Source organism: Nuphar pumila, chromosome 13 (genome assembly GCF_984573655.1).
Source record: "Nuphar pumila chromosome 13, dmNupPumi1.hap1.1, whole genome shotgun sequence".
NCBI classification, from domain to species: domain Eukaryota; kingdom Viridiplantae; phylum Streptophyta; class Magnoliopsida; order Nymphaeales; family Nymphaeaceae; genus Nuphar; species Nuphar pumila.
The window spans coordinates 101,498,759-101,518,783 of record NC_143261.1 but is presented as its reverse complement, the minus strand read 5'-3'; the positions used below and the strand labels follow the sequence as shown (position 1 = coordinate 101,518,783).

At 35.9% G+C, this 20,025-nt stretch overlaps 1 protein-coding gene across 1 annotated transcript; it reads left to right on the top strand.

Annotated features, from left to right (window-relative positions):
- Positions 1-2,507: 2,507 nt before the first annotated feature.
- LOC149819502 (uncharacterized) lies at positions 2,508-18,498 on the top strand. The gene is made up of 4 exons (XM_089985319.1): positions 2,508-2,621; positions 2,711-2,834; positions 15,899-17,165; positions 17,246-18,498. The coding sequence occupies exons 1-4, from the start codon at positions 2,597-2,599 to the stop codon at positions 17,696-17,698; spliced, it is 1,869 nt and encodes a 622-aa protein (XP_089841445.1). The 5' UTR covers positions 2,508-2,596; the 3' UTR covers positions 17,699-18,498.
- The last annotated feature ends 1,527 nt before the right edge of the window (positions 18,499-20,025 follow it).

The following is a 20,025-nucleotide window of genomic DNA, read 5'->3' as shown; positions in this document are numbered from 1 at the left end:
TGTGTGCATTGAAGTCAAGAACCATCGTTTCTTAATAGTCTTATCGATTATTTTAAAACTTGTATTTAAATATTTTAAACTATATTAATAAGATGGAATGAAATTTGACTTCAGACTCTGACAACAATAAATCTTACAACCTGCAAACTACCCCAGCTCTAAGAAAGCTCCCATAAAAGAAATCTCATAACAAACTTTTCTTCTAATCTTGAATCTTACCCAAGTTACAGTGGTGAACAAACAACTTTATAAATTTACCACACTTAAATGAGAAGGTAAATAAAAAACAAATCTAACATGTTGCACCAATGACTCGTGCTTCCTCCACCACATCATTTCATTACCTTGATTCTCACACCATTTAGGCCCTGTTTTGGAAGCCGTGTTTGAGATAGAGATGCGAAGGTGGATGGGGTTTCACTGAATCCCCAGTTGCTGTTTGGTAGTGGGGACTTAGGAGATGAGAGTGGAGATGGCCCTCTATTCCAAATGACGTACTTAACAACTCCACTGTCATCAAGCATTTTTGCTCTCCACTGCCATCGCCTCTCTTATCACGGCTCCAACACTGGCTTTCAAACAGAGCCTTCAACTCTTTAAAATTTTCTAGACATGCTCCTGAGATATCCTCACTGTGGACTAATGCTTGTCATCATGGCAATTTCTATTGCAAATATTCTGTGTCTTCCACATAGCTGTAAAACATAGTCTCAACACTTCTTAATCCATTTCCTTTTAAATTAAAAGGCTGAACCATCAAGTGATTTCATGGTACAAAGGTCTGGAAGGCCTTCTGTCAAATTTGTTCCCATTGCCACGCCAAGTATTAGCAACAGAGCAAGATATAAACAGATGAAACTTGGACTCCTCTGGCATACGAAGCAGCAACTAGCTATGGACAAAGCAAGGTGTTTGACCCAAGGGGAGGTTGGCTTTGTGGGGGTGGGGCCTTGGTTGCTAGATGGGCAGTCAAGGTTCGAATTTCACGGGCGCTGTCCCTCTTCACAAGCTAATGCATAGCATAGGACTCGGGGGCAGGGGTCATAGCTTCGGAGTTTTATGCTGCCAGCACAATAACCGTAGGTATGGCAGGCTGAGGCAGCGCGACCAGCTCTTCCTGCAGTTTTTTCAGGTTATAAATTAGAAAAAAGGCGTTTGACAAGTGTCTTAACATGAAGTATTCAAGTAGTGCAAGAGGAAGCCTGTAATTAGCAACACTGAAAGCAATTTAAAGGTATATATATATATATAAAGAGAGAGAGAAAGAATAATGGGTCCGTGCTAAATGAGTTTTTTGGTGTTTTTTCTTAAATTCTGATAGTACAGATGGGAGATGGGATCTATGTACTTGATTTTATAGGGATAAGCTTTTTGAAGTATTCAATTCTGACACATGGGTTGGTGTTTATAACTTTCAAAAAATCAACGGTCCAAAATCTTTGTAAATTTTTTTAGGCTCCAAATATCATTTTTTTTTTATGAAAAACACATGATCCAAGTGTGGATTCTTTGTAAATCGACCATTCCTAATACATTTATTGGTCCAAACCAAACTGAGAAAAAACACCGGAAGAGCAGAAAACCCCATTTAACATGTTTCATTTAGAATATTTCATTTAGCATGGACCCATTTCTCTCTCTCTATATATATAGGGGATAAACATGTGCTTATGATATCTTTTAAACCTTTTCACCAAAAATATACATCATATACACATGTTTTTGATAATGAGAACATGTTTTGTAAAAAAATGTGCAGTTTCCATCACCTATGAGCAAAGCGTCCGAAGAAATGCTGAAAACATAAAGAAGCACACGGTTTCACACTTTCAAAACAGTCTTTCGAATCTTTGAGAAGCTTGTTGTGACTATGGTCACTACGTATGCAACCACAAGAAAGGAAAAATATTGAAATTTTGAAATAATAGACACTGGCAGCCATTTGCTATTATCTGTAAAGTTTTGCGAACCCAAATCTGCAACTTGGGCTGCAAACGGATTGGATATGGTCGGATATCCGATCTGAGTTTCATATATTTTTTAGGATATGAACCCTTTAAGTAAAATCCGAATGTGGATTCAGATCAGATATGGATCTATTTAATTAGATCTTTTTTGGATTCAGGTCAAATTTTGATCAGCATTTTAAGTTAAATCTAGAGTTTGATTCGAATCAAATCTGACCCGAATGCATTTTTTTTCATGTAAATAGCTTTTTTCTGGATCCAATATTACCACGTGTATTTCAGATCCGGAATCAATCTAACCTCTTGGGATTTGATTCGGATCTACTATTTGCATTTCAGATTCGAATTTGGATCTGTAAGGATCCGGACCGAATCCGACCCGTTTGCAGGCCGGCAAGGTCGCGTGCCATTTTGTCGGGACAAATTCGTCCTATATTTGATGGTACTCATGGGGCTCACAAGGGACGGAAAAGAACAGTCCGCCCAGACGGCTCTGTCCCGCCAATGAAACGCCGTCCAAACCTCTCCAAACCCCTTCTTCATTCCTTTCAGGAAGAGGCGTTTGGCGAAACCACGAAGTTGGGGTGAAGCCCAAGTACAAATTCCTACCAGAAGAATTGTGGAGGGAAATGGGCCTTCGCTCGCACAGAAGAGGTAAACCATCCCAACAGAGAAGAGACGGATTCGTCTCTCATGGAATTCTTTTTACTGTTATAGTAACAGAGAGGTTGGGGGATAAGCAGGGTTTCTTGTTCAAGCTTGGCGCTCTTTTTCTTCTTCTTCTTCGAAGGGGAAGTCGGGATGGTCCAAGAAGTCGGAGGAGCTCAGGGAGAAGAGATCCGCTGCAGTCGAATCCGTCGTCAAGAAGTAATTTCTTTGCACGATTCCCTTTTTCTGCATTTTCCTTTTTTTTTTTCTGTTTTCTGGCATGAATTGTATTGTGGGTAGCTTCGTATATGATGATTAAATGAATTGAATTTACGTAGTGGTAGAGGTTTTTCATCGTTTTTTGATTGATTGAAGCCATTGCAAAGACGGTTGTGGATGATGAGAGATTATTTCTTTATGTTCCGTATTGGTAATTACTAAGTCTAGAGTGATTGATTCACCAACAAACCGTGATTGGTGTTTATTGAATTGGATGTAACATAAGATTCATGTGGACTATGGACCGAAAAAACAAGTTGTGGCTGATGATAATTTGTTTATGTTAAGAATTTGTTTCTGCATGTTCAACATTGATGATTACTCTATTGTTGAGTGACTGATTCATTCACAAGCCATGACTGATGTGTATTTAGCCGACTATTTTGATGAAGGGAATTTGTTTCTATATGTTCTGTATTGATGATCACTCTACTGCTGAGTGATTAACTCACTAACAATCCATGAATGTGTTTTTTTTAATCGCATATTAACATAATATGCATGTATAAATGATGAGAATTTGTTTCCATATGTTCTGTATCGATGATTACTATACTTTCTAGTGATCGATTCACCAATTTATAGTTTACTTTGTTGGATACTGACATGAGATTCGTGTCTTAAGAGATTTTGCAAAGAAATAGATTGTGTCCATGGGTTAGGAGTAGGACTGGCATGGCCTACTTTTCTTAGTAGTATCAAGTCGAATTTGTTAGGATGCTATTATCTTTCTGTCCACTTTCTTACTACTTTTCAATTTAGGCTATTAATTTATGGCCATACAGAAAAAAATCTGACATGCTGCCTGTACATTCGTAGACATGGTGCTTAGTACCTAGGATGGAAGGAGAGGAGGGAGAAGAGTATGGGAATTAGGAGTTAGGGATTAAAATATATTAATGCATGTTTCATATAAAAAATAAGTAACACACACACACACACACACACACACACACACACACACATATATATATCATAGTCACCTATATCATTCAAGGTATTTTCTTGGCGAGATTTTCATAAGTTGGAAAATCTCGGGAGTTCTAAAAATACCAAAAACAAAGAAAAATAATAAATATAAGAAAATAATAGGTATTCTTGGAAAAAATATTAGGAAATAACTTTGAAAAGCTTTTAAAATACAAAGAGAAACTAAAAACTAAAAAAATGGTGTAAAATATATATATTTTTAAAATATCGCTTTAATATCATGATATTTTTGTTCCTGGCAATATTTTGAAAATATCCCGATATTTTTTCGATATTATTGGCTGACCTGGATTTGCCGATAAATATCAGCGATATTGGTGACAGTGATATGTGTGTGTATTTATTTATTAATTTGTATGAAAAGCAAGAGTTACGTAACATTCTATATGGTCATGAGAATAGCATGCTCCTGTCAACTCAGGAGCATAAACTACATACCAAATAATTGAGATTCTAAAAGCAGTTCCCTTAAATGCAAGAATTTGGTTATAAGGTATGTATCTAGTTGTTTCCCAAGTTGTATGATATGCTTTGTTGATAACTTGATACCGACTCTGTTCAATTTTAGGGCATATTGAGCTCCTTAATTAGGCCATTTTTCTGGTATTGTATAGGTAACTACTTGTAATGAAATGAGAGCACTCTCACAATCCACAACCCAATAGGGTTCAAGCAAGGAACAAGGTGATCACTCACACAACCCAATAGGGTTCAAGCAAGGAACAAGGTGATCACTCACACAACCCAATATGGGTTCAAACCATGGTTGCCAGTTGAGGAAGCGGGAGCGGGAAGCGATACGGGAGCGGGAAGCGAGGTACTTTCAAAATTTTAGGAAGCGGGGAAGCGTGGGACCACTTAGGACCGATTCGGGAAGTGTCTCGGAAGCGAGGGGGAAGCGAAAAAAATAAAAATAAAAAATAAAAAATACAAAATACAAAATAATTGAAAAAAACAAAGGAAGCGAGGGGAAAGCGTGGGGGAAGCGTGATGGGAAGCGCGCTTCCCATTAAAGGGAAACGCGTCCCCCATTAAAGGGAAACGCGTCCCCCATTAAAGGGAAGCGCGCTTCCCAAAAAAGGGGGACGCTTCCCCCCCCACGCTTCGGAAGCGCGATGTTTCGCGCTTCCGAAGCGCGCTTCGGGGAAGCGCGCTTCCCCTTTTAGCTAGGCGCTTCCGGTAACCCTGGTTCAAACACATAAAAGACCAATAAGGATCAAGGCAACAACATAAAAAAAATAAAGATTCTTATTCATAAAATGCATACAAGATGCATACTTTACAAAGGGTTGAAAACCCCATATATATACAAACACAAGAAGGGAGTAAGAGACTCCTCTAGCCGGTGGGACTCCCCAACAGCTCTATTGTGTCAAGGACAATAATGCCCTTGACACAAAATCTAATACCAAATAGTAATAAAAAAGAAAAAATAAAAGAAAGAAAGAAAGAAAAAACAGAAATAAAAGGTTATTACAAAATATAAAAAGACCAAAATACCCCTAGAGGGTATTACCTATTACAGTTATGTAAAGAACTATATATATATATATATATATATATATATATATATATATATATATATATATATATATAAGGTATCTTAACAACCCCCTCAAACTCACGGTGTGACAACCAAGAGTTTGCTAAGAAAGAAGTGAAATCTTGGCGACGAAAGCGCTTTGGTGAAGAAATTTGCTAGCTGATATTTAGAAGACACATATAGCAAGATGCTAGTCTTCTTTAGAAATTTTTCACGGACATAGTGGCAATCCATTTCGATATGCTTTGTTCGCTCATGGAATGTATGATTGCTTGCAAATCTGCAATGTAAATTGTGCTCTTGTTGTAATAACACAATCTTGAGGGTTTATTTATGTGAACTCCCAAGTCTTCTAATAGCTGCCTCAACCACACTAATTTAAAAGTTGTAGTCGCCATGACATGATACTCAACTTCTATAGAGGATAAGAACATATTTTGTTGTTTTTTGCATATCCAAGATATCAAAGAATCATCTACAAAAATACAAAAACCAGTGGTTGAGCGACGGGCATTCACATCTCCTTCCCAATCAAAGTCAGAATATGCAATAATCTCTAATAGAGATTAAGATGATAAAAATAAACCATGATCAATTGTATTTCTAATGTATCTAACTATCCTTATATGTACAGTAGTGGGAGAATGTTGAAATTGACTAGCAATATGAATAACATAAGCAATATCATGACGTAATAGAAAGATAAGTTAAAGCCTTAATCATTTGGTGATACAGAGTTGGATCTTTAAGATGTTCTCCATCATCTTTCTTCATTTTGGCATTGATGACCTCTAACATATCAACTTGCTTTTCATCTAAAAGACTTGATCTTTTTATTATCTCATTTGCATACTTAGTCTGAGACTACGAGGTGAATAAGCTACTTCAGTTCTAAGAAAATAGCGAAGAAAACCAAGATATGTCATATAAAAGCTAGCTTTAAGAACATCTTTGATATGTCTAACTCCCTGTTTATCACCTCATGTGATAATCATATTGTCCACATAGAGTAGCAAAATCACTATGCCTGCATTAAAAGACTTAACAAATAATGCAATGTCAGTGTAACAAGATTTAAAACCTAGTTGAACCATCACATTGTTAAAGCGATCATACCAAGTCTTAGGTGCTTGCGTTAGGTCATACAATGCTTTTCGAAAGCGAAGAACTTTCTCATACGCCAACCCTAATCCGGGCGAAGGTTTCATATAGACTTTTTCATTTAGATTCTCATTAAGAAAAACATTTTTAACATCTATTTGAAATATAAGCCATTTTCTAATAGATGTTATAGTGATGAGAGTTCTAATCGTGGTCATCCTTGCTACGGGGTCCAAGGTTTTCTCATAGTTTATCCCGTACTCTTGACTAAACCCTTTGACTATTGGTCTAGCTTTGTATCTCTCTAGCGATCCATCAATTTTAGTTTTGATTTTTTAAACCCATCTACATCCTATGTTTTTTTTCCTACAGGTAAAGTTTAAATTTTTCAAGTTTTAACCTTTTCTAAAGTTTCTTTTTTTTTCATGACTTCAATCAATTCATAATGATTTTTAGCCTCATTATAGTAGGATGGTTCTATATAAGAGTGAATGGCCATTAGGCAAGCTTTAAGGCACATGAAAGAGGATCTTGAGTCCAACGAGAATAAACTTGTAATTCATTATAAAGTTTAACTATATTGGTAGGAATACTGTTCTCGTGTGCATCATGAGTGTCATCATTGTCACTCTCATGCACATTTTGAATATCATCATTCACATTATCATCAATAACATTATGCTCAACATTATCATCATGCATTATAATCAAGTCAAACAAGAACAAGTAGTCACAAGGTTAGACTCAATTGTTTCAAAACCATTTTCCTTTTCAAGAAAAGTCACATTTCTTGAAACATAAAGTTTATCTTTTTCAATATCATGACATCTATCCTTTTTGGTTTTCGACATACAAGGAATAACTTTGGCGAAAAGTTTATTTTTTTTAGAAAGAACAAAATATTTACAACCAGAGATTCTTAATCTCTTATAATCGTGAAGAGTTTTAAATAAATTTTCAATAGGAGAAAATTTATCAATAACATTGAAAGGCATTCTATTGATTAAATAGATCACCGTTAGAGCGATTTCAGCCCAAAATTTTTTTGGAACATTTTTGAAAATGAGAAGGGTCCTAGTGGTTTCAACAATGTGCCAATGTTTTCTTTCGGCCAACCCATTTTTTTGAGGGGTATAAGGACAAGATTTTTGATGAACTATTCCTTATTGATCAAGGTAATTTTTGAAATCTTTAGATAGAAATTCTTCTCTATAATCAATTCTAAAATTTTTAATGGAGGTTTTAAATTGATTTTTGACATAAGTATGATTTTTTTTAAAATAATCAAATACTTCGGATTTGAGTCTAAGAAAATAAATCCATGTGTCTAGTAAAGTCATCAACAAATATCACATAGTAGGATATACCTCCTTTAGACATGATTGGTGTCGGTCCCCATACATCCAAATACATTAATTCAAAAGGTCCTTTATAAATAAAATGACTAGTTCCAAAAGGTAGTGATTTCATTTTGCCAAAAATGCAATCCTCACAAATCAATTTTTTTTCATTACAATTTTTAAGAAATTGAAACAAATACAATTGACATATTTGGATGTCCTAATCTCCTATGCGAATTTTCAATATCATTCTTTTCAACAAAATTACAAAAAGTTTGATTTGATAATTCTAATTTGTCTATGTAGTAGAGATCACCTCTTCTATGGCCATGCCCAATTGGCTTTTCAGACCGGAAATCATGTACCAAGCAACCATTAGATGAAAAGGTAATTCTACATCCATGGTCATTTATTTGAGAAACAAATATGAGATTTAAATTTAGTTTTGGTACAACTCTCATATTTAAAACAAAGAAATTTTGGTTATTTTTTAAAGTACCAAAACTTTTGATTTTTAAAGAGGTTTCATCGACGGTTGAGACATAAGAATCTTTAGGATTATTTTGACATTCGGATAGTATGGACTCATTAGGAGTCATATAAAATGAAGCACTGGAGTCAAGAATCCAAGAAGTTTTGTCGGGATCCACACATGTAGAGACGGTCGCACCGGAAAGGGAAGATGATTGGCGCTTAAGTAGTGGTGTTAGAGCCTCCATAAGTTGAGCAAGGGACATGTCTCTAATGTTTTTGGAGCTTTGATCAACACCACCTCTCTCGGATGATGACTACATAGAGGCCACTCACTTTTTTGTCTTTTCTTCTATCTTCTCTTTTCCTTTTAAGGCAAAATGGCATGATGTGCCCTGGTTAATTACAAAAGTAACATGATTTTTTTTTTGAAATCATAGTCATTTGAATTCTTTCTAAAATGTGGAGGTTTGTATATCTTGGTATGATTTTTGGTCCTTGACATAGCAAGCACAAATTCTTCGTCTTTGGAGGAAGAAAGTTTCTTTAATCTATTCTCTTCCATAGTTAATTTTCAACTATGGTAGGTGTTAGAAATCCTATAGAATAAGAGTGAGAGAGGTTAGGGTTAGAAGAGACTCAACAAAAGAGAGAGTGAAGCAAATGTTCGTATATTCAATATAGTGAATGAGGAGCCTAATACACTTTAAGAGGGTCGACCCCCATGAGATTTTAAAACATAAAAAGCCTAAAAAGACTAGTATACCCTTTTTATTATAGGGTATGCACATGATAGCCTAATAAAGGTACTTTACATATTTTATGCTACACTATATTATATAGACTTTCAATACTCCCCTTCAAACCTGGAAGGATGTAAAGGAATCATTTCAAGTTTGGAAAGGAAAGAACTGAAATGCATAGGAGAAAGACTTTTTGTAAACACATATACCATCCGATTCTTTAAGTTGACATGCTCCAAAGCTATAATCCCATCTTCATAAGCCTTTCTTGTATAATGACAGTCTATTTTAATGTGCTTAGTGCACTTATGAAACTCTGAATTAGTAGGACACAAATTTACTAGGAGGTTTAGAGACTCTAGATGACCTTGTAGTTTGTACTTCAGAATATTTTTTCAATGCACATGGAAGATTGGATTCTCTACATCTTGAGTATTGTAAACTAGTGTCCATATAGGTTTGCTCTTCATTAATAACATTATGTTCAGAATCAACAGTACCTTGATCATCGTCTACATTGTATTCATAGTCACATCTATCAGATTTCGAAGTCAAATCTATCAAAAAGGAATATTCAGTTACTTCTTTGGTCTTTTCAAAATAAAAAAAAACTTTCTTTTTCTAAGAAGGATACGTTTCTTGATACATACAATTTTTCATTTCTAAAATCATAACACCTATAGTCTTTTTTATTATTTGGATAACCTAAAAGGCACAAGGAATGGCACGGGGAGAGAGTTTATCATTTTTGTTGGTGAAGACAAAACATTTGCATAAAAAAACTCTCAATCTGGAGTAATCATGAAATAATTTGACAAGTTTTTCAATTGAAATTATATTTTTTAAAGAAGATTTCATTCAGTTAATGAGATAGGAAGCAGTTAGGACTGCTTCTGCCCAAAACTCTTTTGGAATTTGGTTTGCTATCAATAAATTCCTAGTGGTTTGCATAACGTAGTAGTGTTTTCGTTCGGCCAAACCATTTTGTTGTGGTGTGTGTGGACAAGATCTTTGATGTATGATGCCATGTAAATTGAGATAATCTTTAAATTCTTTTGACAAAAATTCTCTCCTTAAATTGGTGCGAAAAATGAAAATATCATTTTGAAATTTATTTTTAGCTATTTTGTGAAATGTTTGAAAATGTGAAAAGACCTTTTATTTATGTTTAAGGAAGTAGAAGTCATAAAAAAATTACATAATATGCATATCCTCCTTTTGATATGACCGGTGCGGGACCCCAAACATCCGAATGTATTAACTCAAGTGGTCTAAATGAAACAAAAGTTCTATCATGAAATGGTAATATTTTCATTTTACCATGAATACAATCTTTATAAGCAAAATTTTCATAATTACAAAATTTTCCTAAACTTGGAAAGAGTTAGAGTTTGGATACATATTGGCCAAGTCTTTTGTACCATAGATCCAAATCCAATTTCTAAACATTATAACAACAACAACAACGCCTTCATCCCAAAACAATTGGGGTCGGCGATATGAACCAAAAAAGAAAATCATTTTGGGTCTTCCACATGAATCCTTCTCCTCCAATCATTTCTATCCAATGCCATGTCCTCGGTGAGGTTCAAAGCATTCATATCCTTTCCTATCACCTCCATCCATGTCTTCCTAGGCCTACCCCGACCTCTTTTAACTAATATATTTTCCCATTTCTCCATCCTTCTAACTGGAGCATCATTAGGCCTTCGCCGAATATGTCCAAACCACCGTAAACGATTCTCTCTTATCTTATTTTCAATGGGTGCAACACCTACCTTCTTACGTATCTCCTCGTTCCGAATCTTATCTTTTATTGTATTTCCACACATCCATCTCAGCATACGCATCTCAGCTACACTCATTTTTTGAATATGATGTCTCTTGGCAGCCCAACATTCCGTACCATATAGTAAAGCGGGTCTAATAGTCATCCTATAAAACTTTCCCTTCAACCGCAATGGCATTCTACGATCGCACAACACTCCAGTTGCACTTTTCCATTTCATCCACCCAACCTTTATCCTATGATTTACATCTCCATCAATTTCTCCATACTTTTGAATGATAGATCCCAAATATTTGAAACAATCATCCACCGGTATTTCTTGCTCACCAAGCTTCACTACACTCCCATCACTACTTCGTTGCTTATTAAACCGACATTCCATGTATTATGTCTTACTCTTACTCAACTTAAAACCTCTTGCTTCCAATGTCTGTCTCCATAATTCTAACTTAGCATTAACCCCAGCTCTAGACTCATCAATCAAAACAATATCATCAGCAAACAACATACACCACAGCACATTTTCTTGAATTGATCTCGTAAGCTCATCCATCACTATAGCAAATAGGAAAGGGCTTAAAGCAGATCCTTGATGTAACCTAACCGTTATAGGAAAATTGGTTGTTACCCCTCCACAAGTGCGGACATTGGTTACTACTCCTTCATACATATCTTTAATTATACTAATGTACTTAAGAGAAACACCTTTCTTCATCATTGTCCACCAGAGAACGTCCCTAGGTACTCTATCGTATGCCTTCTCCAAATCAATAAAAACCATATGCAAATCTTTGTTCCTCTCTCTTTTTCTCTCAATAAGTTGTCTAAGAAGATGTATAGCTTCCATAGTTGATCTTCCAGGCATAAAACCAAATTGATTCTCCGATATCATGACAACCTTCCTCAACTTAGACTCAATCACCCTCTCCCAAAGTTTCATAGTATGACTCATGAGTTTTATACCACGATAGTTTGTGCAATCTTGTATATCACCTTTATTCTTATATAGAGGCACCAAAGTACTCTTCCTCCACTCATTGGGCATCTTATTTGTCCGCCAAATCTTGTTAAAAAGATTTGTCAACCATTCTAAACCTTTCTCTCCCAAGCATTTCCAAGCCTCGATAGGTATACCATCTGGGCCAACTGCCCTTCTTGATTTCATTTTCTTCAAAGCCTCTGCAATTTCTTTTTTTTGAATCTTGCGTATGAAGTCATGATTCATCTCATGAAAAGGAATGAACAAGTCTCCAAGATCCTGAGCATGCCTTTCATTAAATAGCTTATCAAAACAATCTTTTCATCTCTCCTTAATCTCCTCATCTTTGACTAAAACCCTTTGTGTTTCATCTTTGATACATCTAACCATACCCAGATCCCTCGATTTCCTATCTCTCATCTTTGCAAGACTATAAATATCCTTCTCGCCCTCTTTGGTATCCAACTTATCATAAACCTCCTTATATACCTTATCCCTCGCGTTTCGAACTACTTTTTTAGCTTCCTTCTTTGCTATTATATACTTCTCCAAATTCTCGTTATCACGACTCTTACTTAGATTTCTAAACATTATAACAAAAGACATTATTGGGTAATTCAAAAAAATCCATATAGTAGAGTCCTTCTATATGGCCTTCCCCAATCAGCTTCCCTGACCGACGATCATGTACCCAACAACCATGAGAAGAAAAAGAAATGTTACGCTTATAATCAGATATTTGAGAGAAAGATAAAATGTTTAGATTTAGTTTGAGAATATATCTAACTTTTGAAATAAATTTTTTTTGAAGTTTTGAGGATTTTCAAATTTTTTTATTCTTTTGATTTCAAGAGATGTACCATCAACTGTGAAAACATTTAACACACTTGAGTTATTGTTAAGACATTCAGACAAACTATTGATATTTGGGGTCATATGAAAAGAAGCACCAGAGTCAAGGAACCAAAGAAAGTTACCGCAATTGGAGAAGGATGAGACAACTGCTCTGGTTGAGGCTTCAATTGAGGAAGATGCTTCTTTGAGAAGTGGTTGAAGGATTTTCATTAATTGTGTTGTAGACAGTGCATTTTGATTGGTTTGATCTTTAGATTTTTGTGATGGACCAATGGATGCATTTCTTTTCTTCTCTTCTCTTTAATTTAGGACATTGGGGCCTATAGTGCCCTAGTTCATGACAATGGTGACAAATGACTTTTTTTTGTCATAATCATTATTTTGTTTACCAAAATGAGGCGGCCTATAAGTGTGCATATAATTTTTCGATCTAGATACAGCTAGAACAAATTTTTTTTTATTCTTTGGAGTATTCTTTTTTAGTCTATTTTCTTCTATAGTTAGTTCCTCAATAGTGTCAACAATAGAGATCTTTTTCTCTGTGTAAAAGAGTCGATTTGGTTGTTTCAAATTTCGGCCTCAAATCATTTATAAATTGGTAAAAATGTTCCATATTGAGTTATTTTTGGCGAAGCTCGATATCTTAGGGACAATGCCACTTTGGCTCAAGAAGAGCTAACTCTTCCCAAAGTTCGGATAAATCATTATAATATTCTCTAATACTTTTGTCTTTTTGAGTCAAAGTCCGAACTTTATCTTGCAAATTGCACACATATGCAATGTCTTTAGGGGAATACATATTTCTAGGGTACTCTCAAGCCTTATTGGCATGCTCGAATTTGGCAACACTAGAGCATTTATTGATGTCTACGCTATTAATTAGCCAATACATGATTTTGGCATGCCCCATCCCCCATTCTTTCTACTTTTTCTCATAAGTGACTAATGTCTTATTTTTTGCTCCTTCTGTGAGAGGTACCTCTTTTTCATTCTCAATTTTTGTTAGAATTAGTTTTGGTTCCGAATCAGAACCTTCTATTATTCCCCACAACCCTTTTCTTCAAATGTGATGCTTCATGATTGAAGGCCACATCACATAATTGGTATCATTTAATTTTACGGGCATGATGGTGACTTTATCATTGTCATCCATTTTACAAGGGTGAATAAGAGAGAGAGGTGATGAAAGAGAACAAAGAATAAAAAAACAAGAAAAGAGAAGAGGACAAGAGCAAAATCACGATCTTTGTGTAGCCAACGATCCTCCAAATGTCTTCTTTCTTCAACTATGATGACACAAAAAGCACTTGAACTGCGAACAAGGAGATGAATTAATTTTTACTAGAGTGGCATGGAAAACGAGGTGGCAACTCTTCCAAGGTTTAGAAGCTTCCAAGCTCTGATACCATGTAAGGAACGAGGATCTTCCATGAAAGCAGAAATCCTTGTAATAGGTGTCTATTGAAGACACTAGCATAAATAGAATAACTCAAAAGATAAAATAATAAACTTTATTTCATTCACATGAAATGCTTAAAAAACATTATTACAAAGGAGAGGGAAATCACCCCTATTTATACACAAGGAGAGAGTGAGAGAGAAGAGCTCTTATAGAGAGTCGTTGGAGCTAATCCAACGGCTCTCATTGTAGCCGTTGGACTAGGTCTAACGGCTATACCAACTAGTCAAGATCTAGTTGGATCTTGACTAGTTTAAAGTCTAGTTCAAATCGAACGAGACAAAAATAAAAATACAAAAAAGGAAAAAAATTATTAAAATATTATATTATTATATTATATATAGTTACATTTATATTTTTAACAGGTATTACCTATTACATTTACATAAAGAACTATATATATAATGTACATACATTATATATATAATATATATATATATAGTAGAACCGTATATATGTATATATATATATACAAGTACAAGGTGTCTTAACACTACTCACCAGATAAATTTATTTTGTCAACTGACCGTTCTGCAACCGTCATGGTTTATGTGCTCATGTAGTAACCTGGTAAAATTTTCTATTGAAGCCCAGAAAGTGAGATTTAACTGGGGCACTTCATTAATTCATCAAGTCTTCTGGTTGCCAAGTGCTGCTGAGAGTTGTTATTAGCTTCATTTAACCAAAGTCTTTGAGTTGTTCATTGATCAGAATTTCAGATATGAATTTGGTTTGCTTTTTGGATCTCCATGCATGTTATTTGAGTCTGAGTGAGCTGACTATATATCTTGCATGGTTAAAAAATATTAGCTAGAGAACACTCGGTTAAAAAATGCAATATTTTTTCATGAAAATGTGCCTCTTCATGTTCATATTCTTTTTATGTTGGGGCTATTTGAAATCAAGATTTGTCCGAAGCTGTGCTTCATTAAATGAGATAATTTGTGCTTTGGGGCTTAATTACTAGCAGCAGCAGCACCATTCTAGAGGAACACTGTTGCCAAATGACATTCGAGAGCAATTTTTACTTTGTTAAGATGGATGTATTCTTATACATACGTATGTGTTATATATATATATGTATGTATATATATTTTATATATTATATATACATATATATTTATATTTTAATATAATATTATATATATATATATATGTATTATATACATATGTAATATATACATATATAATATATAATATATATGTATATACGTTGTTGTATGATATATATATATATATATATATATTATAGTCAACTTAGGTTGACTTTTTATAGCTGTTGGAGAGGGTCCAAAGGCTAGATTTTTAGCCGATGGACCCTCTCCAACAGCTAGAAAGGGATCTCCCCTTTTCTTTCTACTCTATAAATATGTGGGTGTGTTTGTGTAAGGGTTGAGAGAATGATGGGTAATTTTTATGTTTTAGTGTGTTTGAGTGTTTTTAGTAAGGTTGTTTGTAATTTTGCATTTCTTTTTTGTATAATTTTATTTTATTCTTAATAAAATTATTTATTTTATAATTCTTGTGTTTCATTGTTACTTATATGGTGAGTGTGTATTCAAATATATTTTTTGTTCTTGATATCCATTCCGGAGTGCATCAGGATTCGTGCCATTTTCATGACATAATTCCCCCCTTCCACAACCCCCCCCCCCTCCCAAAAAAAAAGAAAAAAGAAAGCTAAATACTATTGGTTCTTGGATTTTCTCAGATATATTCTGCTTTCTCATGCAGATACATGCTAGAAAATCCAGGGATATTCCCTACAACAAAACAAGTTCATGATAAGGTGGGTGGTGCACGGTATATCTTGACGGACATTCTTTCTGAACTAAAAAGAAAGATCGTGTCCCATCAAGAAAATTATAAGCAAGTCACAAGGAATGAAGAGCCCAAGACTGAATTTGAGAAACTGCCTTCGGAAGAGTTTCCAACTGAAGCAATATTACAGGAGGCTCAAAGACCATTTGTTGTTGATGACAAATCAATGGGAGAACTTGAGCAATCGTCAAGCAGTAATTCTTCTACTGAAGTAACACCCGGTTCTGATTTATGTGACCCAAATTTAAGCCACCATGCTTCATTGAAGCATAATGTTTCTCAGCTAGAATTTTCTTCTAGCTCGAAGGATCAGAGATTATTTCCAAAGTCTAAGGACCATGAACTTTCATGGTTAGATAATATTCTAGATACAAAAACTGTTCCCCAAGCACAAGGAGTATTCAGCAACAATTCCGGTTTTAGATTTAAAAAATCACTAAATCCAAACCACCAGGGAAGTAAAAGGATGGCACTACTTCAGCAAATCAAGGATTATATAGACCAGGGCAAGACTGACAAGCATAAATCCGAAAGTATAAGTCCAACAGAAGAAGTTGAACTTAACAATGTTGAGCTTCACAAAGGAGTGCAAGAAACGGCCATACTTGGGCAAGTCAAGGGTCTTAGGAATTGCATCAATGCTGATGAGCATAAATTTAAAAATGTATATCCAATAGAAAAGAATGAAGCTATCAGTTCTAGTGAGCTTCTTAGTCCAGATGATGATAAAGATAGGACTGCTGATGCAGGGGCAGACAATCAGATCAAGGAAACACAATGGAAGGAGGAGCATGGAAAGCCTCAGGGTGCAAGTGTGTTCGACTTGATATTGGCTGCTGAGAAAGATGCAAGGGCAAATTCATTCACTTCTGAAAAGCTTTACTCTTCACCAACGAGAGAATATGAAAGTGGTGACGATTCTGATTATGCTGCTATTGATTATGTAGACTCTGACGATGAGGAACCAATTCCTGTCCCCCAGAAAGAGTCAAGACAGGAAAAGTTATCCACAGAAGACACAAGAAAGCATCAAAATTTTATCTTGATAACATTTTTGCCAAAAACAGCAACTGAACAGGACATAAGCACTGCATTTCATAAGTTTGGGAGGATCTTGAAAATTGACTTTGGTCCGTCAATGAAAGAAAGCAAGTTCAAATTTGCATTTGTTCATTTCAAGGTAGTTCTTTGTGCTTTGATCACATGGAACATGCTAATTGGCATTTCTTATCAACTGATAAGTTCTCAATTTTCCAACAGACAGCAGATTCAGCAGTAGCAGCACTACAGGGAAGCAATGCAGTCGCTGATGCACCTGTTGTGGTAGATGCAGCTCCTTCCATGTTAAAGAAACGGAAAACTTCATTGACTTCTACAGAGAACGTAGATTATATACCTGTGCCTCTGAAACATCGGAACAGGGCTATTGCAATCAAAGGTGTTCCCCACAACATGGGATTTTATCATCTTAGGCATTTGTTTTCCTTTTGTGGATCCATCACCAACATCATTTTGGGTTGCTCAAGCGCTACTACTTACATTGTCTTTGAGGTCATGTTTCCACCCCTTTTAAATCTGAACGTGTTTCTGATTTCTGGTTTTGTGCCATCTAATTGTTTCATATTCCTTATATACTTCCATCTCAGCAATTGTCTAAAATACTTGAGTTCCACCAAATTCTACAGACAGAAGCAGCCAAAGAAAGGGCTCTAGCTGCTAGAACAATTCCGTTACCAGGATCCCAGATTGAGATATTGAGAGTAGATGTGCCACAAACTACGGTTGTGAGGATTTCCAACATTAATATAAAAACTGAAAATAGTACTGTCTTTGCTATTTGTAAAGCTAGTGGCAAAGTGAGAAGATTAGTCCGTAGGGCCAGCAACATTATAGATGTGCATTTCGAAGCAAGCGAGTCAATGAATATGGTGAAAATCCTCAGCAGGTGATTAAGATTCAACTTTGTGTATTTTCAATTCTTCACCTTCTTCAGTTGACTCCTGTTGCTTATTTCCACTCTCTTTGTTAGTTTACATGGCCGAGTGGTTGATCGACATCAGTGGCAGGTGCAGCCAGCAACAGTCGTACCACATGATATCCTTCAAACCCTCTGGAGCACAGATGCAGGCAGACATTACATACACACGCTATTCATGAAACTCTGCGGTATGATCAGTGAGATCTCAACCGATGCAGCTAAAATAGCAGAGCTTGCAGAAGAATATCACGGAACAGCTATGCGTGGATCAACCGGTTTATGAGGCCAATGCATTTTATTATCAGTCTTCTGCCATCAACTTAGGGACAAGGAGGCTGTTTGGAAAAAATGGTGCTCGTGGCATTTGTACTATTAGTTGATTAGTGATTGTGTTGCATTGCCTATAAACATCGGCGGCGGTTGAGAAAAATGGGCCAATTTTGAGGCAATTTTGGTATTATTCGTCAGGGCAATTCAGTCTCCTGAAGTAGCAGCTTGAACAAGGACATTCATCACTTAAAATGTTCATTGTTATGCAAATCATACGTGCTTATCATATTTACTAGTCTGCAATTTAACAAAGTAGCACGGCTTGAATACATCCAGTGGCCGGCATGGTGTCTGCGGAAGAGCCAGCATGACATCTTTTGACCATCTCAACTGATCCAGATAATATGGGTACCGACAGAATTTCCAATAACAGATGAGAATGAAAAGCATCGATTGTTGGTCATAAGGCCAGTCTTGTGATGATGGCAGTTGCACTAGTAAGGCAATAACTATCTCGGCACAAGCTGAACGAAGTTGATCTAACAGGGAAAACACAAAATTCTTAACCAACCTTCAGGGCCACACATCTAGACTCGTGATATTCAGGTTAGGTGTAAAGTCACCCTGTTGCGGGCCAAGCCACTTTGATCTGCAACACATTATACCAGCCAGTCTCAAATCTACCCGACAGCCTCTTTTTTAGGCCAATTAAATTGTTGAATCCAACAGAAGCTCATCATAATAATGGAGATCATCAACCCATGATGCTTGTCATATGAGGTGGAAGGCTGACATGGTATTATACTAATTTGGGACGCTAACCACAAGCCCATCCATATGAAATAAAGACCGAGTTTAATGGATGCCACAAGAATATCTCATCTACAAGTGATCATAAGCATAAAGTTTTTTTTTTTGATAATCCAAGGAACACCCCCCAGAGCAGATCAGGTGATCTGCCAAATCACTTTAAGTGATTTGGCATCCTCACCATCCACAAATTGCATAAAGACAGTGGGGTCCTCATGGGATGAAGCAATGGACGGTGAAGATGTCAAATCACTTTCTTAAAGTGATCACCTGATCTTTGAGAGGCTCTCCTGCCGGAAAATCTGGTGGTGAGCATCATTTTGGGTGCATTGCCAGAATACCGGCCGGCAGGAAACCAGTCCAGTGGGCCAGAGAGAGTTTTCTGGAAAAAAATCTCATTTTTTAATGTAAAAAGGGTAAAATAGGGATACATTCTCCCCCATTATAAAAAAGCTGGTACATGACATGGCATATACCAGATCTCTGAAACCGCTTGTAAAACCCTTGAAGTCTCCCTTACCCACTGGGTAGTACAAGATCATAAGCATGAACTTGAATCAATAAACCATAATTAGGGGTGGGCACTGGGCTGGCCCAGCCCGCTAATGGACCGGGCGGATCGGGCCATCCCCGTCAACGGCCCAGCCTATTTACTAACAGGTCAGGTTTTGGTTGTTAACCAGCTCAGGTTTGAAGAGAAGCCCATGGCCCAACGGGCCAATGTGAAGTGGCCCGGCCTAATCTTAAAATGCATAAATGCTTGATTGAAATTATGAGTTAATGAGAGAATAGCAAGTTTCCATGCAATTAATTCTTAATTAGTGCAACTAATTAGGTAAATAATAATAATTAACAAATAGCAAGTTCCCATGCAACTAATTAGGTAAGTAATAATAGTTATCCAAGTTATTATGTAATAATTGATTTTTTAATTTTTATACTATTAAAAAAATAATAAATAACTCTGGTCCATCGGGCTCGC